A 22,588-nucleotide genomic window follows, 5' to 3' on the forward strand; every position below is an offset into this window, starting at 1 on the left:
GAGAGAGGCAAATGAAGCTAAGTAATACATGTAAACTCTCTAGCACCCAGCCAGCACAGAATCAGTGCCTAATAAATGATGCTAACTGGAAAGAGTCAGGGGAGCAGGGGATACGGAAGGATTTGTTAAAGGGGACATAATTACAGCAAGATAACAGGAATAAATTCTAGTGTTGTATACCACTGCAGGATGACTACAGTTAACAATAATCTAGTATATAGTTTCAAATAGCTAGAAGGAGGATATTGAACGTTCCCAACACAAAGAAATGATAAATGTTTGAGAGGATGAATATGCTAATTTCCCTGATCTGATCATCATACATTGTAGGTATGGAAACATCACAATGTACCTCATAATTACATACAATTATTATAGGTCATTTTTAATTTTTTAATGAAAAAAATAATAAATCTTGCCAAATAATACTCATCAAACACAGTACTGAGCAAAGTATCTGAAACTCTATCTGGAAAGGATTAAAAAAAAAAAATCCTTAGCCAGCACAGTGGCTCACACCTGTAATCCCAAAACTTCAGGAGGCTGAGGTAGACAGATCACCTGAGGTCAGGAGTTTGAGACCAGCCTGGCCAAACTGGTGACACCCTGTCTCTACTAAAAACACAAAAATTAGCTGGGGTGGTGAAGCAGCCTGTAATCCTAGCTACTCAGGAGGCTGAGGCAGGAGAATCACTTGAATCCGGGAGGCAGAGGTTGCAGTGAGCTGAGATCTCACCATTGCACTCCAGTCTGGGCAACAGAGTGAGACGCCATCTTGGGGCCAGAGGCGGGAATCCCATAGACGTCATAAAGTGAAAACCAATGGTAAAGTTTCTGTTCACCAACATAAAGAGTCACTGGACCAGTCAGGGTTGCGGGGGGGAGAGAGAGAGAGAGACAAAGCAGGTGGGAAGAGACCCCCCAAAAGGCTCATGCTCCAGGCAGTTCCAGACCTAGCCCCGCCCAGGCAGATGAAAGCCCCGGGACTTTCTTCAGACAGAAAAACTATCATGAACAGACAGTGACCATTTCGCATTGGAGAGACCCCTCTTGCTGGAGGCAAGGACTGAAGTGAGCCAAGGAAGAAGGCAGCCTTCCAGGGAGTGAGATAACCTGCTCGCTCTGAGGGGATTAGACCAACCTGCCCCCAGAAACATTCTCCAGAGAGAGGAATAGATCCTTGTCGTTTGCTTTATGGCAAGTCACTTAGAATGAAAAATCCCATGTCCTTCCTGATGGGTGCCTCATCTAACCCTAAACCCACTCCCGTGAAATGCTACTCCCTTCAGCGAGGCTATGACCAGAAGAAATGGCAGCCATGGGACCACTCGAGCTCCCCTGAAGACACTCAAAATCTTAAAACATCTGGGAATGTTTTAATCTTAAAACATCTGGGAAACATCAGAATTCATAACCTGAAAAAGACTGCTGCAAATGATCATCCCTGCAAACCGAAGCATTCATTCTTCACTTCCCTGTCAGTCAGTGAAGGCTCCTCACGATTTTATTCTTTGAGGATCACGAAAGAGGAATGTTTTACGGCTTTCTCCAAGACTAATCAGTACAGAAGCTTCTAAGACAATTGCACTGGGAACAAGGAGATAAGCAATTGCGGCATGTGAGGACGTCAAAGATAAAGGCTTTTTTGGGACAGAGTGACCACCAAATCAAGTTCATGGAAACCTCAACTTCAAAAATACACTTAATTTACTTTATTCTACTGCCAAAGAAATGCAAGTACTCCAGGTATAATTATCTTTGTCTACTCAGTTCGCTTGAGAGAAGAAAGATGGGTGGGGGAAGGAAATAGCATTTTCTGATGCCAGTGACATGCCAGGCACTCTGCTAGGTTCACTCACTCCCCACAATCATCCTAATGAGGACTGTGATCCCTTTAATATGAGGAGGAGCCTTAGGTTTAGTGGTGTTAAGGGACCAAGTCTATCTGATATAATGTCCATGATCATTCCCCTTCTAACACACCCTTTGAAAACACAATATTCCCCACGTGGAGTGCTATAGCACCATGCCAGACAGCCCAGTTTTCTTGAATCATGTTTCCTTCTCCCTCCAGCCTTTTCCTTGGAGTAAAAGCTTTACGAAGAGATCTACATGTTAGTGAGGGGATACTCACCATTGATGCAAGTGAGCAGTATGGCACAAGGGTTCAGCTATGTGGGCTCTGGAGTCTGGCTTCCCAGGGCTCAAATCCAAGTTTAATCACTTATTGGCTGTCTGGACTTGGACAAGTTATTTAACTTCTTGGGGATTTATTTTCTCATCCATAAAATGAGATGATGACGATTGAACCTACTTCAGACTGGGCATGGTGCCTCAAACCTGTAATATCAGCACTTTGGGAGGCCGAGGTGGGAGGATTGCTTGAGGCCAGGAGTTTCAGACCAGCCCAAGCAACACAGTGAGACCCTGTCTCTACCAAAAAAAAAAAAAAATTAAAAATTAGCTGGGTCTGGTGGTATCCACCTGTAGTCCCACGAACAGACAGTGTCCATTTCATGGTGGAGAAGCCTCTGAGGACTTCAGTAACTTGCTGGAGGCAAGGACTGAAGAGAGGCAGGGAAGAAGCCAGCCTTCCAGGGAGTGAGATAACTTGCTCACTCTGAGGGGATTGGACCAACCTACCCCCAGAAACATTCTGAGGAGGCTGAGGCAGGAGAATTGCTTGAGCCTAGGAGTTCCAGGCTACAGTGAACCATGATTGCACCACTGCACTCCAGTGTGGGTGACAGAGCAAGACCCTGTTTTAAAAAAAAGGAATAAAAAAAGTACCTACTTTGTAGGCTTCTTGCAAGAGTTAAATGAGCTAGAGGATTCAAGCACTTAGAACAGAGTCTAGAGGAAACTAAACAATCAGTAAGTGGTAGCTATATTTTATTATTACACCAGCTCTGCAGGAAGTTACCCATTTACAATCATCTGCACACTCCCTCACATCTCAGGGGTAAGATTCTAGAGATAGATGCATCTTTTGTGTCCTCTAAGAGCTGAACTGCTGAGCCCCAGCTCGGGTTAAGCGGCTTGCCCTAGGACATCAAACTCGGTCCTAGTGGAATTCGGATTAGCGTCTTGTCTCTTTGTTCAGAAGGGTCCTTATTAAAGGGGCCTGGCCCTTCCTCTGGAAGATCCGCACACCTCATTAGGGTTTAATTGCAGTCAGGCGTTGGGGATATAAGCCCTTTCACTCGGTCACACCTTGGAATCTATGGTCACTCCACTGTTCAGGTGACCTGCTGCTTTGAGGCCGCCTGAGCCCATTGCGTCCCTCAGGTTCTCTGAAACTGTGCCTCAAACCAATCAGAGAAGCAGGGGGGAGAGAGATCAGTGGAGCCAGCCCTAGTGTCTACTTAATAAATGTGAGACTGATAGTCTCCAGTAAGACGAAGGATAAAGATGACATTCTAGATGCCCACAGTAAACCCTCTCAATGGAATGGAAACTTGCTGTGCTGATTCCCTGGGCTCAAGACACAAAGACAGAGCATCATGGTGTGAGCAGCCCAGCCTAGCACTCCGGGAGCGACTTCTGTGATGGGCACTCTGCACTTGAACAGTAGAAATAAGATTTGTCTATGAGAAAATGCAGGGTTTGAAGCCCAAGGGGCATTTCAGACACCTTCTTCTCTTTTCCCTCAGCAGAACTCCACAATGCGCATCATTTAGGAGTTTCCTGGTTTCTTTTTTTCTTCCTTCCCTAACAAATAAGCAGCAGCAATAACAAGAGCTCAAGGTTACTGAGCTTCTTTTGTTTAATCCTCAGACCACCATAGTGTCTAACAAGTAGACACTATGATCACAATCTCCATTTCACAGAAGAGCAGTGGAGGCCGGGGGCAACATGATATTTGCCCAATTCACTCAGCTCATTAAGTGGTACAGGATTTAATATGGGGAGGTTAACCCCAGAGTCTTGGGGGCTACAGGCCATGCAGGGATATGGAGCACATAGCAGAAATCTTTGCTGAATGAGGTTTGAGTAATTTTCAAGTTTTCTTTGTCAACTCTCTTAAATATAGCCTTTTCTCTATCTCTCAGCATCCCTCACCTGTGATGTTGCAACATTCTAACTGGTATTCCTTCTTCCTGTTTCTCCTTCCTCCAACCCAACTTCCTCATTGCTAAAAGGTTTTTTCAGCAGCCAATTTCCATCTTCCAAGCCTCGCTTAAAGCTTTCAGTGACTCGACATTCCACAACATAAAGGTCCTCTAAGCACCTCCTCAGTCCAGCTCCCATGACCCCCTTCCCAGTCTCATTTCCACGTACTCTCATACTTCTCAGTTCAAGCCATTCTGACCACTTTCAATGCCTGAAATCTGGAACTGATTAGTATAACATTCTTGTCACCACAAACTTGTTAGCATTTTCCCATGGGCCACATGCCAGCCATTGGGATACCCTCCAACCATGGCCTACCCAATGAATCCCTCCCAGATGTCGTGTTTCTGTTCCATTGCATGGTGGTTCAGAGCCTGGGATATGTGGTCAGACTGCCTGGCAGTAAACCCTGGATCCTCCATTTCTAACCAGGTGACCTTAAGCCATCATTTCAGCTCCTGCTGCCTCACTTCCTCATCTGTATGTGGGCACCAAAGACTTTCCTCATAGAATAGCTGTGGGGACCGAAGGAGATAAATAACCACAAAATATTCTCTGAGCTCTATTTGCCTCACTAGGGCTCCGTTTTTTGGACATCTTTCAGATAGCACTATTCCAACAGATAGTAATTATTGGCTTACATGCCTCTTCCTCCAGTGCTTCTCAACCTATTAGCATGTTGAACTGGATAATTCTTTATGGGAGGTGGGGTCTATGCTGTGCATTGTAGAATGTCTAGCAGCAACCCTGGCCTCTACCCACTAGATGTCTATAGCACCTCCCCAGCTGTAACAACCAAAAATATCTCCAGACATTGCCAAATGCCCCCTAGAAGCAACCATCCCCTCCCCGGTGACCCCACCCCATCCCATTAAGAACCACTGCTTGAAACTCTGAGCTCCCTGAATAATACTAAGAACAGTAGCAGCAATAGAAGCAGCAATAATAATCCTTTTGTGAGCACTTACCATGTGCCAAGCACAGTTCAAAGCCTTTCTCATGAATTACTGCATTTAATCCTCTCAGCACCCTGAGGCCACATTCTATTGATGAAGAAACAAGAGGTGAGTAACTTGCTTACGGTGTGTCTTTTTTTTTTTTTTTTTCGAGACGGAGTCTCACTCTCTTGCCCAGGCTGGAGTGCAATGGCACCATCTTAGCTCACTGTAACCTCCGCCTCCTAGGTTCAAGTGATTCTCCTGCCTCAGCCTCCTGACTAGCTGGGATTACAGGCACCTGCCACCATGCCCAGCTAATTTTTGTATTTTTAGTAGAGACAGGGTTTCACCATGTTGGTCAGGCTGTTCTCAAACTCCTGACATCGTGATCCGCTCACCTCAGCCTCCCACATTGGTGGGATTACAGGCGTGAGTCACCGAGCCCGGCCGCGTCTTCTTCTTTCTCTCCCCAACACCTGGCATGTTACCTGATATGGCAGGAGTTCAGCAGCAATTCTGAGAACGAGTGGATGGATGGATAGATGAATGAATGACTAAATGAACGGATGAGAATGTCCCCTTCATAACAGCAACCCATCTTTCTTCACCTTTAGGCATAGTGGCCCATTACTCTCCTCTGGAGTCCCACGGTACCCCATGAAGTGGTCTTACTTGTTGGAAAATCCCTCCCCACGATGGCTGTAAGAGCTACGGCTCTTCTAGGCTATCCAGGCATTTTGAGGGCATCATGCTTCTCTGGATACTCTATTTTGGTTATTAATAATATGAAGCACACATTCCAGCTTGGCTTTATGAGGGGTTCACTCAATCCAGCCAAGAGACATGACGAAATAAATACTTTCCATCTACTTTCTACTCACCAGTCACTCCTTTCAGACTTGGGTGAGATACAATAGTACTATCTTTCCAGCTTAAAACACAGCACACTGAAAACCCTTCCAGATGTGAAAACAGACTATTTTTAAATACTGTGTTTCTTGTGATCGCTATATACAGTGCTGCTCAGAGGCATAAAGTGTGAGAAAGCTCCCTGGTCTGTGGACACTTTCATCCTAGTGAAGGTATCAGTGAACTGAAGGGCAAAACGTAATGATTTGGTGCAATGACTTGACACAGTTTCTGCAGTTAAACCTGCTTAACTTATATTGTGAGAAAGACTGTAGATAAACACAAGGATGAATCTGTAAGTCAAAGCAGATGGAGACCTAAAAGCATCCCAGGTCCAGGACTGATGCTCAATGTGTATAGGGAGAAGAAAGAGAAATGCTTCCTGTTAGGCAGCCAGGAACTCTAATGATTTATTTATTGAGACAAGGTCTCACTCTGTTTCCCAGGCTGGAGTACTGTGGCATAATCATGGCTCACTGCAGCCTTGACTTCCCAGGCTCAGGTGATCCTCCCACCTCAGCCTCCCAAGTAGCTGGGACTACAGGCGTGGGCCACCACACCCATCTAATTTTTGTATTTTTTGTACAAAAGGGTTTTGCCATGTTGTCCAGACTGGTCTTGAACTCTGGGCTCAAGCAACCCATCCGCCTTGGTCCCCCAAACTGCTGGGATTACCAGCATGAACCACCACACCTGGCCATCTAATGCTTTTTGACTGCTAAAATTCTGGGAAGTGTCTGATAGGGTTTGGATTTATGTCCCTGCCCAAATCTCATGTGGAATTGTAATCCCCAGTGTTGGAGGAGGGCACGGTGGGGGCAGATTTCCCTCCTGCTGTTCTTGTGATAGTGAGTGAGTTCTCATGAAATCTGTTTGTTCGGTTTTTTGTTTTAGTTTTAGTTTTTGTTTTTGTTTTTGTTTTGAGACAGAGTCATGCTCTGTCACCTAGGCTGCAGTGCAGTGGCATGATCTCGGCTCACTGCAACCTCTGCCTCCTGGGTTCAAGCGATTCTCCTGCCTTAGCCTCCCGAGTAGCTGGGACCACCGGTGTACACCACCACGCCTGGCTAATTTTTGTATTTTTAGTAGAGATGGGGTTTCACCATGTTGGCCAGGTTGGTCTCGAACTCCTGATCTCAGGTCATCCGCCCACCTTGGCCTCCCAAAGTGCTGGGATTACAGGTGTAAGCCACCGTGCCAGGCCAAGATATGGTTGTTTAAAAGTGTGTAGCATCCCTCCCTTTGCTCTCTCTTCCTCCTGCTCCAGTCGTATAGGACATGCCTGCTTCCCCTTCAGCTTCTGCCATGACTGTAAGTTTCCTGAAGCCTCCCAAGCCATGCTTCCTGTACAGCCTGTGGAACTGTGAATCAATTAAACCTCTTTTCTTTATAAATTGCTCAGTCTCAGGTAGTTCTTTATAGTGAGAATGGACTAATACAGCATTCAACATAAAGCATAAGTTTAAAAGAGACTGGAGCTTATTATAAACCAAGATCTACTTAAAGGGCCTGTAGACTATTTGGATGAGAGAGTGTACAGTCAGTCCAACCTTGCACTGACTACCAGCTCTACCACTTTGGGGGTTGGAAAGTTACTCACCTCTTTAAGGAAACTGATGTTTCCTCACCTGTAAAACGGGAATCATGATATGAACTTAGAGTGTTGTTGATAAGATTAAATGAGATAATGGGTATAGGATGCCCAGCTCATTACAGGTGCCTAATAAAGAGCAGCGTTTTAAATTGTTATAAAATTATCTTAAATGCACACACGTGTGTATGTGCAGACACATTCACACAAACACACACATACACACACATATCTCATTTCACAGAGAAATCTTTGAGGTCAAAACAGGACACTGGTCTTCATGGCAGCATCAGAATTAGGACCTCCACGCTCCCTGACCCTGTCCTTCATTCAGGTCTCTGAGCTCTCTCATAAAGAAGAGGGTTAAAGAATGGGCAATACAGAAGTGCTGAATTAATCAACAAATGCATGGATAAGCTCAGATAGGTTGTGACATCACCAGTGTTCTACAATTTGCTTTGATATCTTGCCCTAAAAACATTTATCTAATGGGCAATAATTAGAGGCAAAGCAAAGCATAAGTCACATGTGGAGGTAAAGATAAGACAACGCATTCCTTTTCTTCAAGATCTTACTGCCTAACGAAGGAAAATTCAAGCACAATACTAGATTCACTTCAGAACGCCTATCAGGTTATTATTACATGTCTTACAACTAATTAAAAAGGATCCTACCTCACATCACAACAATGTGTATAAATGTAATTATACTCCTACTTAAAACTACTCCAGAATTGTTTCTTCCATTCTCTATAGCATGCTAGGCTTTAAATCTGGCACTGATTAGTACAAAAATCTCATCACCACAAATGTGGTACTATTTTCCCATGAAAGAAGAAAAGGGATGGGCGTGGTGACTCACACCTGTAATCCCAGCACCTTAGGAGGCCAAGGCGGGTGGATTGCTTGAGCCTAGGAATTCAAGACCAGCCTGGGCAACATGGTGAAAACCTGTCTCTACAAAAAAACACAAAAAGTAGCCAGGCATGGTGGCACATGCCTGTAGACCCAGCTACTCAGGAGACTGAGGCAGAAGGATCAGTTGAGACCTCGATCAGGAAGTTGAACCTGCAATGAGCCATGATCACACCACTGCACTCCAGCCTAAGTGACAGAATGAGACCCTGTCTCAAAAAAGAAAAATTAAAAAAAAGACAAAGCCATTCGGAGAACTGACTTCCTATGAAACAGTTATATGAAATGCTGCCCTTGGATTTTTAACATTTTATTTTTTTGAGAAGAATTACAGGGCATAGTTATGAAATCATATTTACTCCCAGGAAGGGAAGAATTTGTATTTCTATTTATTTAAACGTCAAGTCATTATTAAAACTAACTGACAAGAATATGATTGCTGTGAAGGTGCCAGACCATAAGCAGCATCAGAATTCCCCTACTCTAGCGGTATGGTAGGAAATAAATAAATAATAAAACAGCGCAGACTGGTAAATCCTACACTATCTTGGATTGTTGCAGCCATTAGAATTTAATGTGCATCATCCCAGAGCCAGAAGGAATTGTAAAAGCTGTCTTTTCCATCCCTCCACCTTCCAAACTTCAGAGCCCCCAGAAAGATGACACTCTCCCTCACCTCCATAAATGTCACCACCTTCCACCAAAACCAGCTCTTTGTAGTTCAGGAGGGTGTCTGGGATAGAAAGTGGAACTTCAGCCTCAGAGGCAGCCTTCCTCCTTCACGTCCAAGGTGAAGCCCTCCAACAGGCGTCTCCACCATTTCCCTTTCTTCCTCGTGGGAACTGCTTTTCTCTCTGGCTTCCCAGACTTCTCAACCCTCCTGATCCAGTCCCTCGCACCACAGCCCCGCAGATGACTCTCTGGCTTTCCTATAGCTCCTCACCACCACAGTCCACCCCTGCCAAGTCCACATCCATTGCCCAGAAGTGTTGCCTTGCTTCTTTAGGCTGCAGTTCAAGTTCTCTGCTTCCATTTTCCTATGAATCTTTTTTCCTTAATATCCAGGGTATGTAAAGGCCTTAGTACAGTCCCTGATAGACAGTAAGTATTCAAAAACAGCAAACCTGATGATTACTACTATTGTGATCCATATTATTTCATCCCCATAAATCCACTATAACAGCTGTCTCAGGCCGCTGACAGCCTCTTCACCCACACACCTGGTGGCCTCTTCTCTACCTCATCCTCATGGACCTTGGACAGGTTAATATATCCCTGCTTATTCTAAATCTGCATATTTAAAATTCTTTCCTTCTTTGGGTTCTATCCCAGCATTCCACAGAGTTCAGAATCAAGGAGTTAATCAGCACACATAGGTGGACTTGAACTTGAAAATCCAAACTCCATTGGCCTGCTGCCGCCTCTGACCACTCATCCAAAACCAGATGCAGAACATAGACCCTCCTTCCCCTACACTGTCACATGCCTCACTATCGCTTCTTGGAGGTCTCAGCTCACATGTCACCTCCCTGGAGAGAACTTCCCTGACCACCAAGAGCCTCTCAACTGAAGGCAAGACTAGAGACCCAGAAAGATAAAACCAACACTGCCATCCACCCCACCAGTTGGCCTAAGATGGACTCACTCCCTGCTCACCTGGATCAACGTCTCCAGCTCCTGGGGGCTCACACAGACATGATCCCGCAGGAATTCCGCCTTCTCCAAGGCGATGGTATTCTTCTGGCTGCTCTCAAAGGGCTGCTCCAATGCCCGGAAGACAAGACCGCCAGTGACAAGGTAGACCACCACAACCACAAAGATAGCAACCACCGTCTTCCACTTCATGACGGTCTGCAAGCCCCCCTGGGAGGTGCCTTCCATCCTGGCTACCACTTTGGCTCGGGAGGAAATGGACAGGCGCGGAGTTGGAGTCGGGGCCGGAGCCGGGGGTTGCCCGTTAGTGGTGCTCTTGGGCTGGCACACCGGTGCTGCTGCGGGAACGGCCACTGAGGAGTAAGGGTGGGGGACAGAGAAGAAGAGAGTTTGTTTATAAATGAATACAAAATGTGTCAGAAACAAAGCACAGATGTCTTCTTTGAGCCAGCTTTCAAATGTGAGGATGAAACGCTGGTTCACCAAGCCGGCAGTTAGGGAATTTGATCAGTTGCTAGGTACCCATTTGAGTTCTAAAAAATAAGTACCAGGAGTCCCAGTTTAAAAAAAAATAAAGTATAAACTGAGTTTGAAATGCTTACATTTTTCTACGAGGGTCCAAATTGAAAGCTATCTCTCTGCCATTTATAATTCACCTCCTCCCTTAGCTTCCTTGTTGAAACAATGTGTAAGGAACACAACAAATCACCAGATTTAAAAACAAACATGTTTTTGAACTTGGAGAGGAAGTAAATAGGAGAGGAATAACCAAGTACTCTATCCAAGCACCAAGGGCTGGTGATACCAAGAGCAGAGAAGAGATGAACGTCTAGAGACTTAAAAAGTCCTCTTGTCACAAAACAAAGGAAAAAAGGATGAGCTTGTTATATCTTAATAGAAGATGTGACTTAGGCATAACCACTCCTGATCTACGAGTAATAGAATTTTTCTCCTATTGTTTTCCAATAAGATGTCATTGGAAAAAAACTGTTTCCTGGTTTTCGAAGCACATAGAATTCTCTAAGGTCCCTGTTCTCTGTAGGGCAATTTCATTACTTTAGAAAGAAATAGGTTCAGCTGGAGGCTTTTCTGCGATGGCAGGAAGTTTGGGGTTGTGACGCACACGCAATGCCATCATGCATCACAGAAATGTCTTGTGCAACAATGAATGGCCACTGCACTCCAGTTTTGTTCTCCCTTTATTATTCCAACTCTTCTTATAGTCTCTGTCATGGTGCAGGCTGGATGTTGTGTAAAGAAGGTATTAGTAGATGATAAACCTAATTACCTAAGTGGGGCAAACAGTCCCACTCCAGCGGAGAGTTAAACTGCTCAATCACTGTTGGAAAAGTCAAAGAGCAGGTTATGTCACTCCCTGTTCAAAACACCTGGCTGTAGAGGTGGTGGCTTAGAAGAATCTAAGTTTGTAAACATCTGCCTCTCCTCCTAGGCCCTCGGAATCAGTTTCTCTCTTTGGAAACCGAGCTGAATGTCAGTCTTTTATGGCATATTATCCAATCCAATAAAATCACTCCACGTTAAATTTCCCTCAGATTTACACAAACGCAAAATTGTCTGGAATCTTGATTGAAAGATCTATACATTAGAATCAGCAACCTGGGCATTATGTTCTTGCTAACCTTTCCCTAAAGACGTTGCATTCACTTTCCCCCTTGCTCCTGTCGATGCCGAGAAGGTGAGCCTTGCCTAAGGTGGCTTTCTTTTACCACTGCCCACATCTCCCATTCATTCTGCCTCATCACTGTATTTCATCCCTTGGGCCTTCCCCTACCCCTGTGGTCAGCAGCCTCATCCAGCCCACCGTCACATCTTGCCTGGACCAGCCCAGCAGCCTCCCAAGGGGCCTCCTTGCTTCCATGTGTATCCCGCTTCTGACCCAGAAATCTCAGATTAAATATCACTTCTGGGAGCACCTTCTCTCCTCCTGCCTTGGAGGCAGGTAGAATAATGGCCCACAAAGAGGTCCACATCCTAATCCCCAAGACATATATGAATGTTATCTTACATGGCAAAAGGGACTTTGCAGATGTGATTAAGAATGTTGAGATGGGGGATGATCTTGGATTATATGGTTGGGCTCAATATAATGTAAGAGTTCTTATAAGAAGGAAGCAGGAGGGCCAGAGAGAGAAGGGAGGTGAGGACAGATACACAGGTTGGAGTGATGCAGCCATGAGCACAGGAATGTGGTCCCTCTAGAAGCTGGAAAAGGCAAGGGAAGGATCCTCCCCTAGAGCCTCCCAAAGGAACCTGTACTGCTTACCCTTTGATTTTGGCCAAATGAGGCTGATTTTGAACTTCTGACTTCCAGAACCATACAATAATAAATTAGTGTTGCTTTAAGCCACTACATGTGTGGCAATTTGCTATGGAAGCCCCAGGAAATGAATCTGCCCTCCATTAGTTCAGGTTTCCTGATATGGTTTGGCTGTGTCCCCGCCCAAATCTCACCTTAACTTGTATTCCCATAATCCTTACATCTTGGAGGAGTGACCCAGTGGGAGGTAATTGAAGCATGGGGGCGGGTCTTTCCCTGTGCTGTTCTCTTGATAGTGAATAACTCTCATAAGATCTGATGGTTTTATAAAGGTGAGTTCCCTTGCACATGCTCTCTTACCTGCTGCCCTGTAAGATGTGACTTTGCTCCTCATTTACCCTCCACCATGATTGTGAGGCCTCCCCAGCCATATGGCACTGTGAGTCCATTAAACTTCTTTCCTTTATAAATTACCCAGTCTTGGGTATGTCTTTATTAGCAGCAGGAAAACAGACTAATATGTCTTCCTTGCCCAGCACTCACTGTGCTGTGCTGCTGATACAGCCTGCGCCCTTGTCCAGCACTCCCATTAGATTGAAAGCTCCATGAGGGCAGGCACCCTGTCTAACCCTCACCTCTGCACCCCTAGTGTTCTGCACAGTACCTGGCACATGGTGGGTAGACAATCAATGATGGTGGAATAAGTGAACGAAGGGTGGAAGGAATGCTGGCACATCCAAACCACACAGACAACGTGGATGAGCAGCGTCAAATGGCAAACAGTTTGGCACTCCAGCAATACTGAAAGCACGTCCTCAAACACGGCAGTGCTCTGTTCACACCTCCACACCTTTGCAGGTGTTGTCCTCTCAGCCACTAATCCCTTCCCCACCCTCATCTGCCTGGAAAACTCCCATCCTCTTTAGTCTCAGCCAAAAGCTACCTCCTCTATGAAGTCGTCCTGGGCTCTTCCAGGCAGGCCCAGCGTGCCGATCTTCCCCACTAGCCTACCAACTTCTTGGAGTCAGAAAGTTCATCTTTTAATCATTGGACCTCAATTTCTTGGCATAGTGCCTGGCATAGAGCAAATGTTGTTTTCTGGTGGTGGTGGTGGTGGTGGTGATAATTCCTTCACACAAAAGCCCCATCAGAATCACCAGCACTCTCAAAAACAAACATTTATTTAATGCTGAATGGGCACAAAGGGGTATGGTATGGTGGGGATAAGGCACAGTCCCTCCCAGCCTCAGGGGCTTGCCAGTCAGCTTAAGGAACAAGCTCCACAGCACCAGGTAACCAACATTAGCTTAAAGCCTCATCAGCTGACATGCAATGGCATGAACATGGAGGTGAGTGGAGGCTGGTCTCCTTCACTGACCTGCATCATGGATGCTTCCCAAGCTTCTAGCATACCTGAGGCTGGGCAGAATTGGGCTTGAGAAAGGTCTCTGGTCCTGGTGCCAGTTTGCTAAGAGACTGTCCATTAGGGCAGAGTTTGAACAGAATCCACCCATTCCTGAGCTTCCAAAGCATCAGAGCAAAAACCAGAGTTTCAGTCCCAAATCCATCAGTGACAGCATGACCTCGAAACCGTCACTTAGTTTCTCTGTTTGCTTACTGTGAAATGTGAATAATAGCAGCCACCTTTTTTTCTAAACATCCACAGAGTTCTCGGGAACGGCAAATGAGTAGCCCTGGTCTACTGGCTGGAGTATGTTTGTAGTTTTCAGGAGTACCGGCACAGATCTCAGAATGTTACAAAACCTTTTGTGCATTTCACTAAAAATAGAGTTGGTTGTTTTGGCAAAGAAGACTGCACATCTCAATGGCTAGAAAAGGATCTGGATTGTGCTTAAGTTGGATAAATTTTTTTTCTTTTTTCTTTTTTTTTTTTTTTTTTTTGAGACAGAGTCTTGCTCTCTCACCCAGGCTGGAGTGCAGTGGCACAATCTTGGCTCACTGCAACCTCCACCTCCCGGGTTCAAGCTACTCTCCTGCCTCAGCCTCCCAAGTAGCTGGGACTACAGGCATGCACCACCATGCCCGGCTGATTTTTTGTATTTTTAGTACAGACAGGGTTTCACCATGCTGGCCAGGCTGATCTTGAGCTCCTGACCTCAGGTGATCTGTCCGCCTCAGCCTCCCAAAGTGCTGGGATTACAGACGTGAGCCACCGCATCCAGCCAAGTTGGATAAATTTTTAAATGGTATTTTCACTAATCCATTTATTCTCCTTAGAAGCCATAGTTGTTCTCACCCTAATACAAAGTTGCCTTGTGACCTGGAGTGAACCACTGGAGTTCTCTGTGCCCAGAACCAACAAAGAAGCAAACTTGGCCAGATGGTGATGAGAATGGTGATGCTGATGGTGGTGAGGGTGACAGGAGCCCTGATGGTCTACTGGGCACTTACTCATGCTGTCACTCTGACAAACACTCTGCTTACATCACTGTCCTCACTACAAGAAATTGTCACACTGCATGAGTCCAGGTAGGTCCCCCCAGAAGCAGACGCCAAGAAGGGATTAAATGTGCATGGATTTTATTAGGGGGAATGCATGTGTGAGACAAAATGAGAGGGAGTTGGGGAGGCTAGAACAGCCACTAGACTCTATGTAAGTCGGACCCCTGGAAAAGGAAGGAGAGAAGGAAGAAGGAGGCAAGCATCTTCCAGCCTAAGGAAGTTTAGCAAGCCCATCAAGGAGTTCTTGAGCTGAAGTCAGCTGTCTGAGGAGTCCTGTGTCTCCCAGAAACAATCCTGCTGTGGTATCCTTGCTGCGCACAGACACTGGCTGGGAGCAGCCCGGGAGCAATGTACCCGCAGTGCAAGCCCAGCTGTGGAGATCACGGCAGCAGCCAGGGCCCTGATCACCGACACTTCCTCCAGTTAGAGGCCTGTAGGCGCATGCTCATGCCCAATACAGCCCCACTTCACAGACAAAGAAACTGAGACCCAGACAGGTTCAATGGCTAAGTCAAGGTTAAGCAGCCCGAAAGTGAGAAGCCAGATTAAAAAGGGAATCATCTGACTTCAAAGTCAGTTCTGCAGAGTGTAGGAACAGGAAAAGAGGAAACATAGAAATTCCGGGGGGAAAGGGCCCTTTTATCCCAAAAAATAGGAACAACATTTGTTTCAAATAGGCATAAAAATATTTTCCAGTCTATAAGATTGACTACTCCAGTTTCTGAATGGCGGTGGAGTTCTTTCCTACATAACGTATCAATAACGAATGGATCCATAAAGTAATGTCCTATCACACTTCGCGGCTCCAACAGAAGAGTACTGGGCAGCAAAAGTGCTGCCAAGAATTGATGAGAAAGGAAATGTTGAAAGATAATATCCTTTCTGCTAGTTTTCATTTTAAAATGTTTCCTCAAGAATATCTGCATGGCTGGGCGCAGTGACTCACACCTGTAATCCCAGCACTTTGGGAGGCTGGGAGTGGGAGACCAACCTGGCCAACATGGTGAAGCCCCGGCTCTACTAAAAATACAAAAACTAGCCGGGCACAGTGGCATGCACCTGTAGTCCCAGCTACTCGGGAGGCTGAGGCAGAAGAATCACTTGAACCAGGTAGGTGGAGGTTGCAGTGAGCCGAGATTGTGCCATTGCACTCCAGCCTGGGTGACAAGAGAGAAATTCTGTCTCAAAAAAAAAGAAAAAAAGAATATCAGCACATATTTCATTTTCATCTAAATGTCGGTGATACGGAGGGGCACATGTGGAAATCGACTTTTTCACGGTTGAACAAGCTCTTAATAAGTTGACATTATTCAGGCTTTCTCAAGCCCCACAGATATTACTGCACCATCCATTCATTCGTTCAATCAACAAACAACTGAGTTTGCCTGGCACTGCATTTGGCATTGGAGCTACATAAATTAATAAGACGCATGCTGCCTTCAGAGTTAATGGAAGAATTAACAAAGATCTTACACATGCATGAAGCTGTTTTTGTTTTGCTTGGTTTTGTTTGAGACAGGGTCTTGCTCTGTCACTCAGGCTGAAGTGCAGTGGCACAATTATAGCTCACTGTAACCTCGAACTCCTGGGCTCCAGCTATCCTCCCACCTCAGCCTCCCCAGTAGCTAGGACCACAGATATATGCCACCATGCCCAGCTAATTTTTTAATATTTTGTAGAGATGGGGTCTCACTACATTGTCCAGGCTGGTCTCAAACTCCTGTCCTCAAGCGACCTGCTGGCATCGACCTCCTAAAGTGCTGGGATTACAAGTGTGAGCCACTGCACCCAGCCAGTGAACCTGTTTTAATCTTCACCAAACCTTCTGTGTAAGGTGATGATTATTATCTGCCCCCATTGACAGATGAGGGAACTACGGGCCAGAGAGGTGACACTGAGCAACCTATGACAAGCTAACAACCAGCGGCATCCTTGAATCCATCTTCAGACACCTAACCCGAGTGCCTCCACTCCTCCACGTCACCTGAAACAAATGGCATTCCAAGGGTTCAGAGTCTCTTGGAAACCTGAAATGCAGCTGCCTCAGTGCCACTGTCACACAGCAGCGTGACTCTGCCTACTGACCCAGGCAAAGTGCAACTGTGACTGCAGACTCCCTGGCGAGAGGGAAAGGACACCCTCTTCTCACCTCCCCCCGCCCCACAGCCGACCTCCCACCCCTACTCCAGGTCTGGAATCATTCCGGGGCCACCTGTGCTGATGGCTCAGAGCTTCCAAAGAGTCCCTGGTCACAGCTCAGCCTGGATAGGCATAGGCAGACTTCAGGCCACTGGGGAGGGAGGGTGTTAGGAAAAGGGCAGGAAAGATGAGGAGCACAGGATTCCACCTCGGGTGCTCCACCCACACCGGCCTCCAGTTGTCCCAAAGGCTCTTAGAGCAGTGTCTGTGCTGCCTCTGGTTCCAGATACCCCAACAACCAAATCATGTTTTCCCTGTTTCCATGGGACAGCCCTACCTTAAAGGCAATCAAGCTGATCCCGGTAAGAATAGTAGTAACACTAAGTCTGTATGCACTAAGTAAGCAAGCCATGGTCCCAAAACGCCACCCGAGGAGAGGCTCTCCCTTTGGGGGAAGCATTGCTCCCTGCTCTCTTCAAAACTTCAGGCTGCACTTCCAGATGGAAGAGATCAAGCTATGATGAAATGACTGAGACCCTATGGAGCCATAAGAAGAGGAAAACAAGGCAGACTGGGAGGAAGAGGGAGCTAGAACTGCCTGCCACCTCATCTCACATCTGTCCTTTCCTGTCCCCTTAGTCCAGACCCCCATCTTCTCTCACCTGAATCATTGCGGCAGCCTTCAGTCCTGTCCCCCTTAAATCCATCCTCCACATCCCAGCCATGTACATGGTGTCGCTCTCTCAGGTGTCAATGTGATCACACGGACCCCTGCTAACGATCCTCTGAAGGCACCACCAAGATTCAGAGGAAAGTGCAGGCTCCATGCCTTGCTCCCCGACTCTCCCTTCCAGGACCTGGCGCCTGCCTATCTTCTGGGCCTCACCCACTGCCACGCCCCCACAAGCAACCTTTGCCCCAACCAAACCCAGCAGCACCCAGACCCGCTCACACCTGTCCCAGAGAAACAGGTCTCGATTCCCAGATTCTTTTCACCTCTTGACTGTTTTTTTGGTCAATTCCATCACAAACATCAAAACCCACCTCACGTGTCCCCATCTCCAAGCTGACTGCTCATCCCCCAACATTATATTATAAGATGCCCTTCCTTTGTGTCTCAATGTGAAGTTTAGCAGAGAACCTACAACTAGGAGACCCCTGGTTACAGTTTGTTTCATTCCTGAATTTGTTCATTCATCCATTCTTCCATTTGCTTTGAGCCAGCATTTATATCAAGTTCACACACCTGCCCAACAGAAACTTTGACTGCAGAGTTAATCCTGCATATGGAAGCACCTCTGGCACTATTGTGGTTTTTTCCACAGGCAGAAATCCAGAGTCGAGGTGTTAAAATTCTCAAAAAGCAAACAGTCCAAGGAGAGTTCTTCATGGTTTGTACAAGTGCTAGAGTGGACAGACAAAGAGACAGGGCAGTATTTTACTTCACTGGGCTCCAAACACTGAGTTCGGGCCTTTCTTGTTCTCTTCATTAAGAGCTACAAGCCTCTCTTTTACTCAGGGGTGCAAAATACTTGCGAGATTTTAAAAATTCTATTGAATGGCATGAGTCACACTTGGTGAGTCCCCTCTCTGGTGGAAGACAGGCAGAATTTACCCTGAGTCTGCCTTCCTGGTGTTCCTCTGACTGGGGCCAAACTGCATAAACTGTGATTTGAGGACCCGAAAGACTAAAGGGCTTTTCTTTCACCCCACAAGCTGGAGAGAGAACAAGGGGTTCACATGAGACTTAAAGGAGCAGTGACTTCCTTCTCGGGACTTGTAAGCTCGACAGTTTTCCCTGATCTTTCCCCAAATCTCTTCTTGTATTTATAAACCAAAGGCATGGCAAAAAAAAAAAAAAAAAAAAAAGTCAGAAGCCTCTCCACCAGCAGACAGGCCCCAGAGAATAAGGTTGTCAGGGTTAGAGGAAGAAGGGGGAAGGTTGGACTTCAACAGCCACCCAGCTTACCCTACCATAGGTTTACCTTCCACGATGGCCCCACCCTCCACAGGAAACACTGGGCAGAGCTCCTAAAAGACAGTCCCTTCTCCAAGCCTCCTTCCTCCTCCCTGGAAAGGGACAGAAGCAGTAGCACTATTGGGAAGATTTAACATAAAATGTAGGGCATGTTGCTCAATGCCTTGTTCAAAGCAAGTCCTCAATCAACGTGAGCTGTCCACATTATTAGGAGGTAAAGAAAATTACGTGATCTATGCAAGCAAATGCAACAAAGCGTGCAGATGCTGTGCTTGACAGAGGTGTCGGGGACACAAAGACATGAAGAGGGAGTGTCAATGCTACCAAAGAGGAGACGAGAATGCACAGACAAGGTGCCCACTGGTGTGGAAAGGGCATTAGGTGTCTGCGAGAGGGCAGAAGGAGGTAGAGAGGAAGGCAGAACAGCAAGAGGGGGCAACAGATACAAAGACACTCAGCCATGAATCAGCCTGGGGCATTTGGGAAATTACATCAGGTCTGCATGTCAGGACTAGAGGGTGTGAAGATGGCTACACCAAAATAAAGCTGCAAAGACAAGCAGAGGAGAGAGTGTGGCTCTTGTTGGTCTTATTAATGAGTGTGGGAAGCCATCAAGGCTAACACAGGGAGAAGAGCCAGGGGGTCAGACCCGGGTTTAGCAAGCTGACTCTGGCAGCAGTGTGTAAGAGACATGCAGCAAGTGAGAGATCGTCTGTGCAGGGTGTGGGTAGGAGTTTACTGGAATGTATTATGAGGCCTCAACTCAGGCAGCAGCAGAGGAGGAGTCAGAGACAAGGGGCGTTAAGGAAGTAAAATGTTCGGGTCCTAGTGATTGATGCAAAAGAAGAAGGGAGGCATCTAGGATGACTCTTATAAGCTTATAACGGTATCGTGTTCTGCAAGACAGAAAACGCAGGAGAGTTAGGTTTGCAGCTCCTGTAGCCCATCCAGGTGGAGCTACCCAGTTCACATGAGACATAAGAGACCAGAACTCAGGGGAAAAATCTAGCTGAATCCCTAGATTTAAGAGTGATGAGTATGTAAGTGGTACTGAAGCCACAGGACTGGATGAAGTGGTCCAGAGGGAGATGTAAAATGAGAAGAGAGTAAAAGATGATGCTCAAGGGAGCAACATTTAAGGGATAGCAAAGGGAGGGGGATGCACGACAGAGAAAGAAAAAACTAGAGAGGGAAAGGGGAGAACTGGGCTTGGTGTCAGCATCAGAGATGGTAGATCTTATCCCAGTCTCTGTCTCCAGCACCATTCACAAGGCCTAACCCACAGGAAGTCTCAGTGTGTTCCTGATGACTTCAGTACTATACCATAGCAGCATTTTGCTGTTTTTACCACTTTCTCTCTCTGGCTGCCAGGAAACCCTGTTCAACAACACCCCTGTTCCAGAACTTCTGAGCATTTTTGGTTGCTCCTGGTAGCAGGTGGGATGCCTTTATTGTTCCGATAAAATAAACTCTCACCCTCCGACCCAGGGCACAAATTGCCCAGGACCAGAGCTATTCCTTGTGTGTGCTGAGCTGGTCAGAGCAGCCCAGGCATATCCCACTGGACTACCATCTTTTGGGATTTAGAGCTGCCTACCTCGTGATTCTCCCAATAGACTCTGACTCCGCCATGTTGACGAGATGGACTCCTTTATCCTGCCTCCATGATCAAGGCCCGACAAGTGCACACGGCCACAGCTGGGGTTCCTTGTGTCTTCTTCCAAAATGCTTCCTGAATATCATATTCTGTCTCTTGCCCTAAGTTTTTTCCTCCACAATTTAAATTAACTAATGCACTTTATACAGGAAAGACCTTTATCCTCCTCTTGGGATTAAAAGTAATATAAGCAGTCACAGTTCTCAAAATATCTCCTTTCCCTGGGGCCAAGGGTTTTAAATCCTATTGTCAACGCCATTCCTTCCAGATGTCTTTCCCAGGTGTCTTGTCAAAAGCAGTTATCTCTCCTCACTGGCTCCTGGAAGGGTCTCCCCACCCACCCCACCCCACCCCAGGCTCCACTCAGCAGCCAGGTGAGCCTTCTGAAATTCCCAGCTTGCACCTGTTAAAACTCCACAAGCACCGCCATGGTTCTTTCCCTGGCCTCCAGTGTGTGCTCAGGGCTCATCTGACTTCTCCAGCCCTCCCCTCTTCCTCCACACACTCTTCTCCCTTCCCAGCAAACTCCTTCGGTATCTGCAATCACAAGCAAATAGACCATAAGTAGTTATACTGTGGATCTACAGATCCACAGTAGAAAGCAAAACTGAAAAATATTTTTTGACCTATTAGAAAGATCCTTTCCAAACCAGCCTGGCCAACATGCCGAAACCCCGTCTCTACTAAAAATACAAAAATTAGCCAGGCGTGGTGGCGCATGCTGCAATTCCAACTACTCAGGAGGCTGAGGCAGGAGAACTGGGAGGAGGAGGTTGCAGTGAGTCAACATTGCACCACTGCACTTTAGCCTGGGTGACACAGTGAGACTCTATCTAAAAAAAAAAAAAAAAAAAATAGATCTTATGGCTTAAGTCCATAACACGTCCTATTGCATAATTCCCTAGCTTTAGGAAATCTGTTCACTGTGTCCCACCCAATAATGGTGATAACAAATAGCTAGAGGTACTTTGATTAATTCCATATTTATCAGATCATAAAATACATGGAAGTGACAATGGTTTAGAATGATGAAAAGGCGGGGCATCTACAAACTTGATGTGTCATTCATTTGTTTATTCAACCAATGCATGCCCACTGTGTGCCAGGAGTAGTACCAATCTCCACACCCCACATCCAGGCTGCCAAGCCACCCACCACTGGATCTGAAGGGACCAATTCTGGGAAGTGTGAGGCCAGTAAGGCCACTTGGTGTAGCTTTGATCTTTGATTTCTCCTCTGCTCTCAGCCTCCTCCCCTCTGATCCAATCTTCCCCTCACCCCTACCTCGAACCATTCCAAAGATGCCTCAGGGGCCCCTGCTGAAGATCTGAAGACTCCCTCATGCCCCCAGCCTCTTCAGGGCCCCTTCCTGCGCCTTTTCTCCTGATACCTGGGCTTTCCCTGAGGACACTGTGCTCTCAGTGTGACTCTGGGGTAGGGGCTGTTCAGTCTCCCTCGCCCACAATATCAGGGTCACACTGTCCTGGAAAACTAATACCCCACATTCTTGTGTCAAACCCGCAGTTCCTTTGAGACCCCAGCCCTCTGGCTCCTCCACTTCCTACTCTTCCCCATGGCCATCAGTGGTAGACCTGGCTGCTCCCCCAGTTTCCTGCAGCCTTCTCTCTGGGTCCTGTTTCCCTCCAAAGTGACTTCAGCATCCCACACACAACCCAGCCAAGACCCAAGCCTCCCATTTCCTTGAATTTATCACCATTGCCGTCATCTCCATTCCATCTCAAGCACTAACTCAGGGCAGGTATCCTGAGAATTTGTTTGTGAGTTATTTATTTAGGAGATGCTTCCAGAGAAACCTTGAGGGAGTGGGTGATACAAACTCCTAGGATGGCCAGGTGCAGTGGCTCATGCTTGTCATCCCAGCACTTTTTGAGGCTGAGGCAGGGGATATCTGAGGTCAGGAGTTTGAGACCAGCCTGGCCAAGATGGCAAAGGCC

The 22,588-nt window shown here is 46.6% G+C and overlaps 1 protein-coding gene across 3 annotated transcripts in view; it reads right to left on the reverse strand.

The window, feature by feature from the left end:
* The window catches only part of KCNK10 (potassium two pore domain channel subfamily K member 10), a 147,577-nt gene that overhangs the window by 74,341 nt on the left and 50,648 nt on the right, over positions 1-22,588 (reverse strand). For all 3 annotated transcript variants that reach the window (XM_063651962.1, XM_063651963.1, XM_054447761.2), the window contains exon 2: positions 10,122-10,471. In XM_063651962.1, coding sequence (XP_063508032.1) covers positions 10,122-10,471 — 350 coding nt within the window. The remainder of the gene's footprint in view (positions 1-10,121; positions 10,472-22,588) is intronic.

The sequence above is a fragment of the Pongo pygmaeus genome, chromosome 15 (genome assembly GCF_028885625.2).
Source record: "Pongo pygmaeus isolate AG05252 chromosome 15, NHGRI_mPonPyg2-v2.0_pri, whole genome shotgun sequence".
In the NCBI taxonomy this organism is placed as follows: domain Eukaryota; kingdom Metazoa; phylum Chordata; class Mammalia; order Primates; family Hominidae; genus Pongo; species Pongo pygmaeus.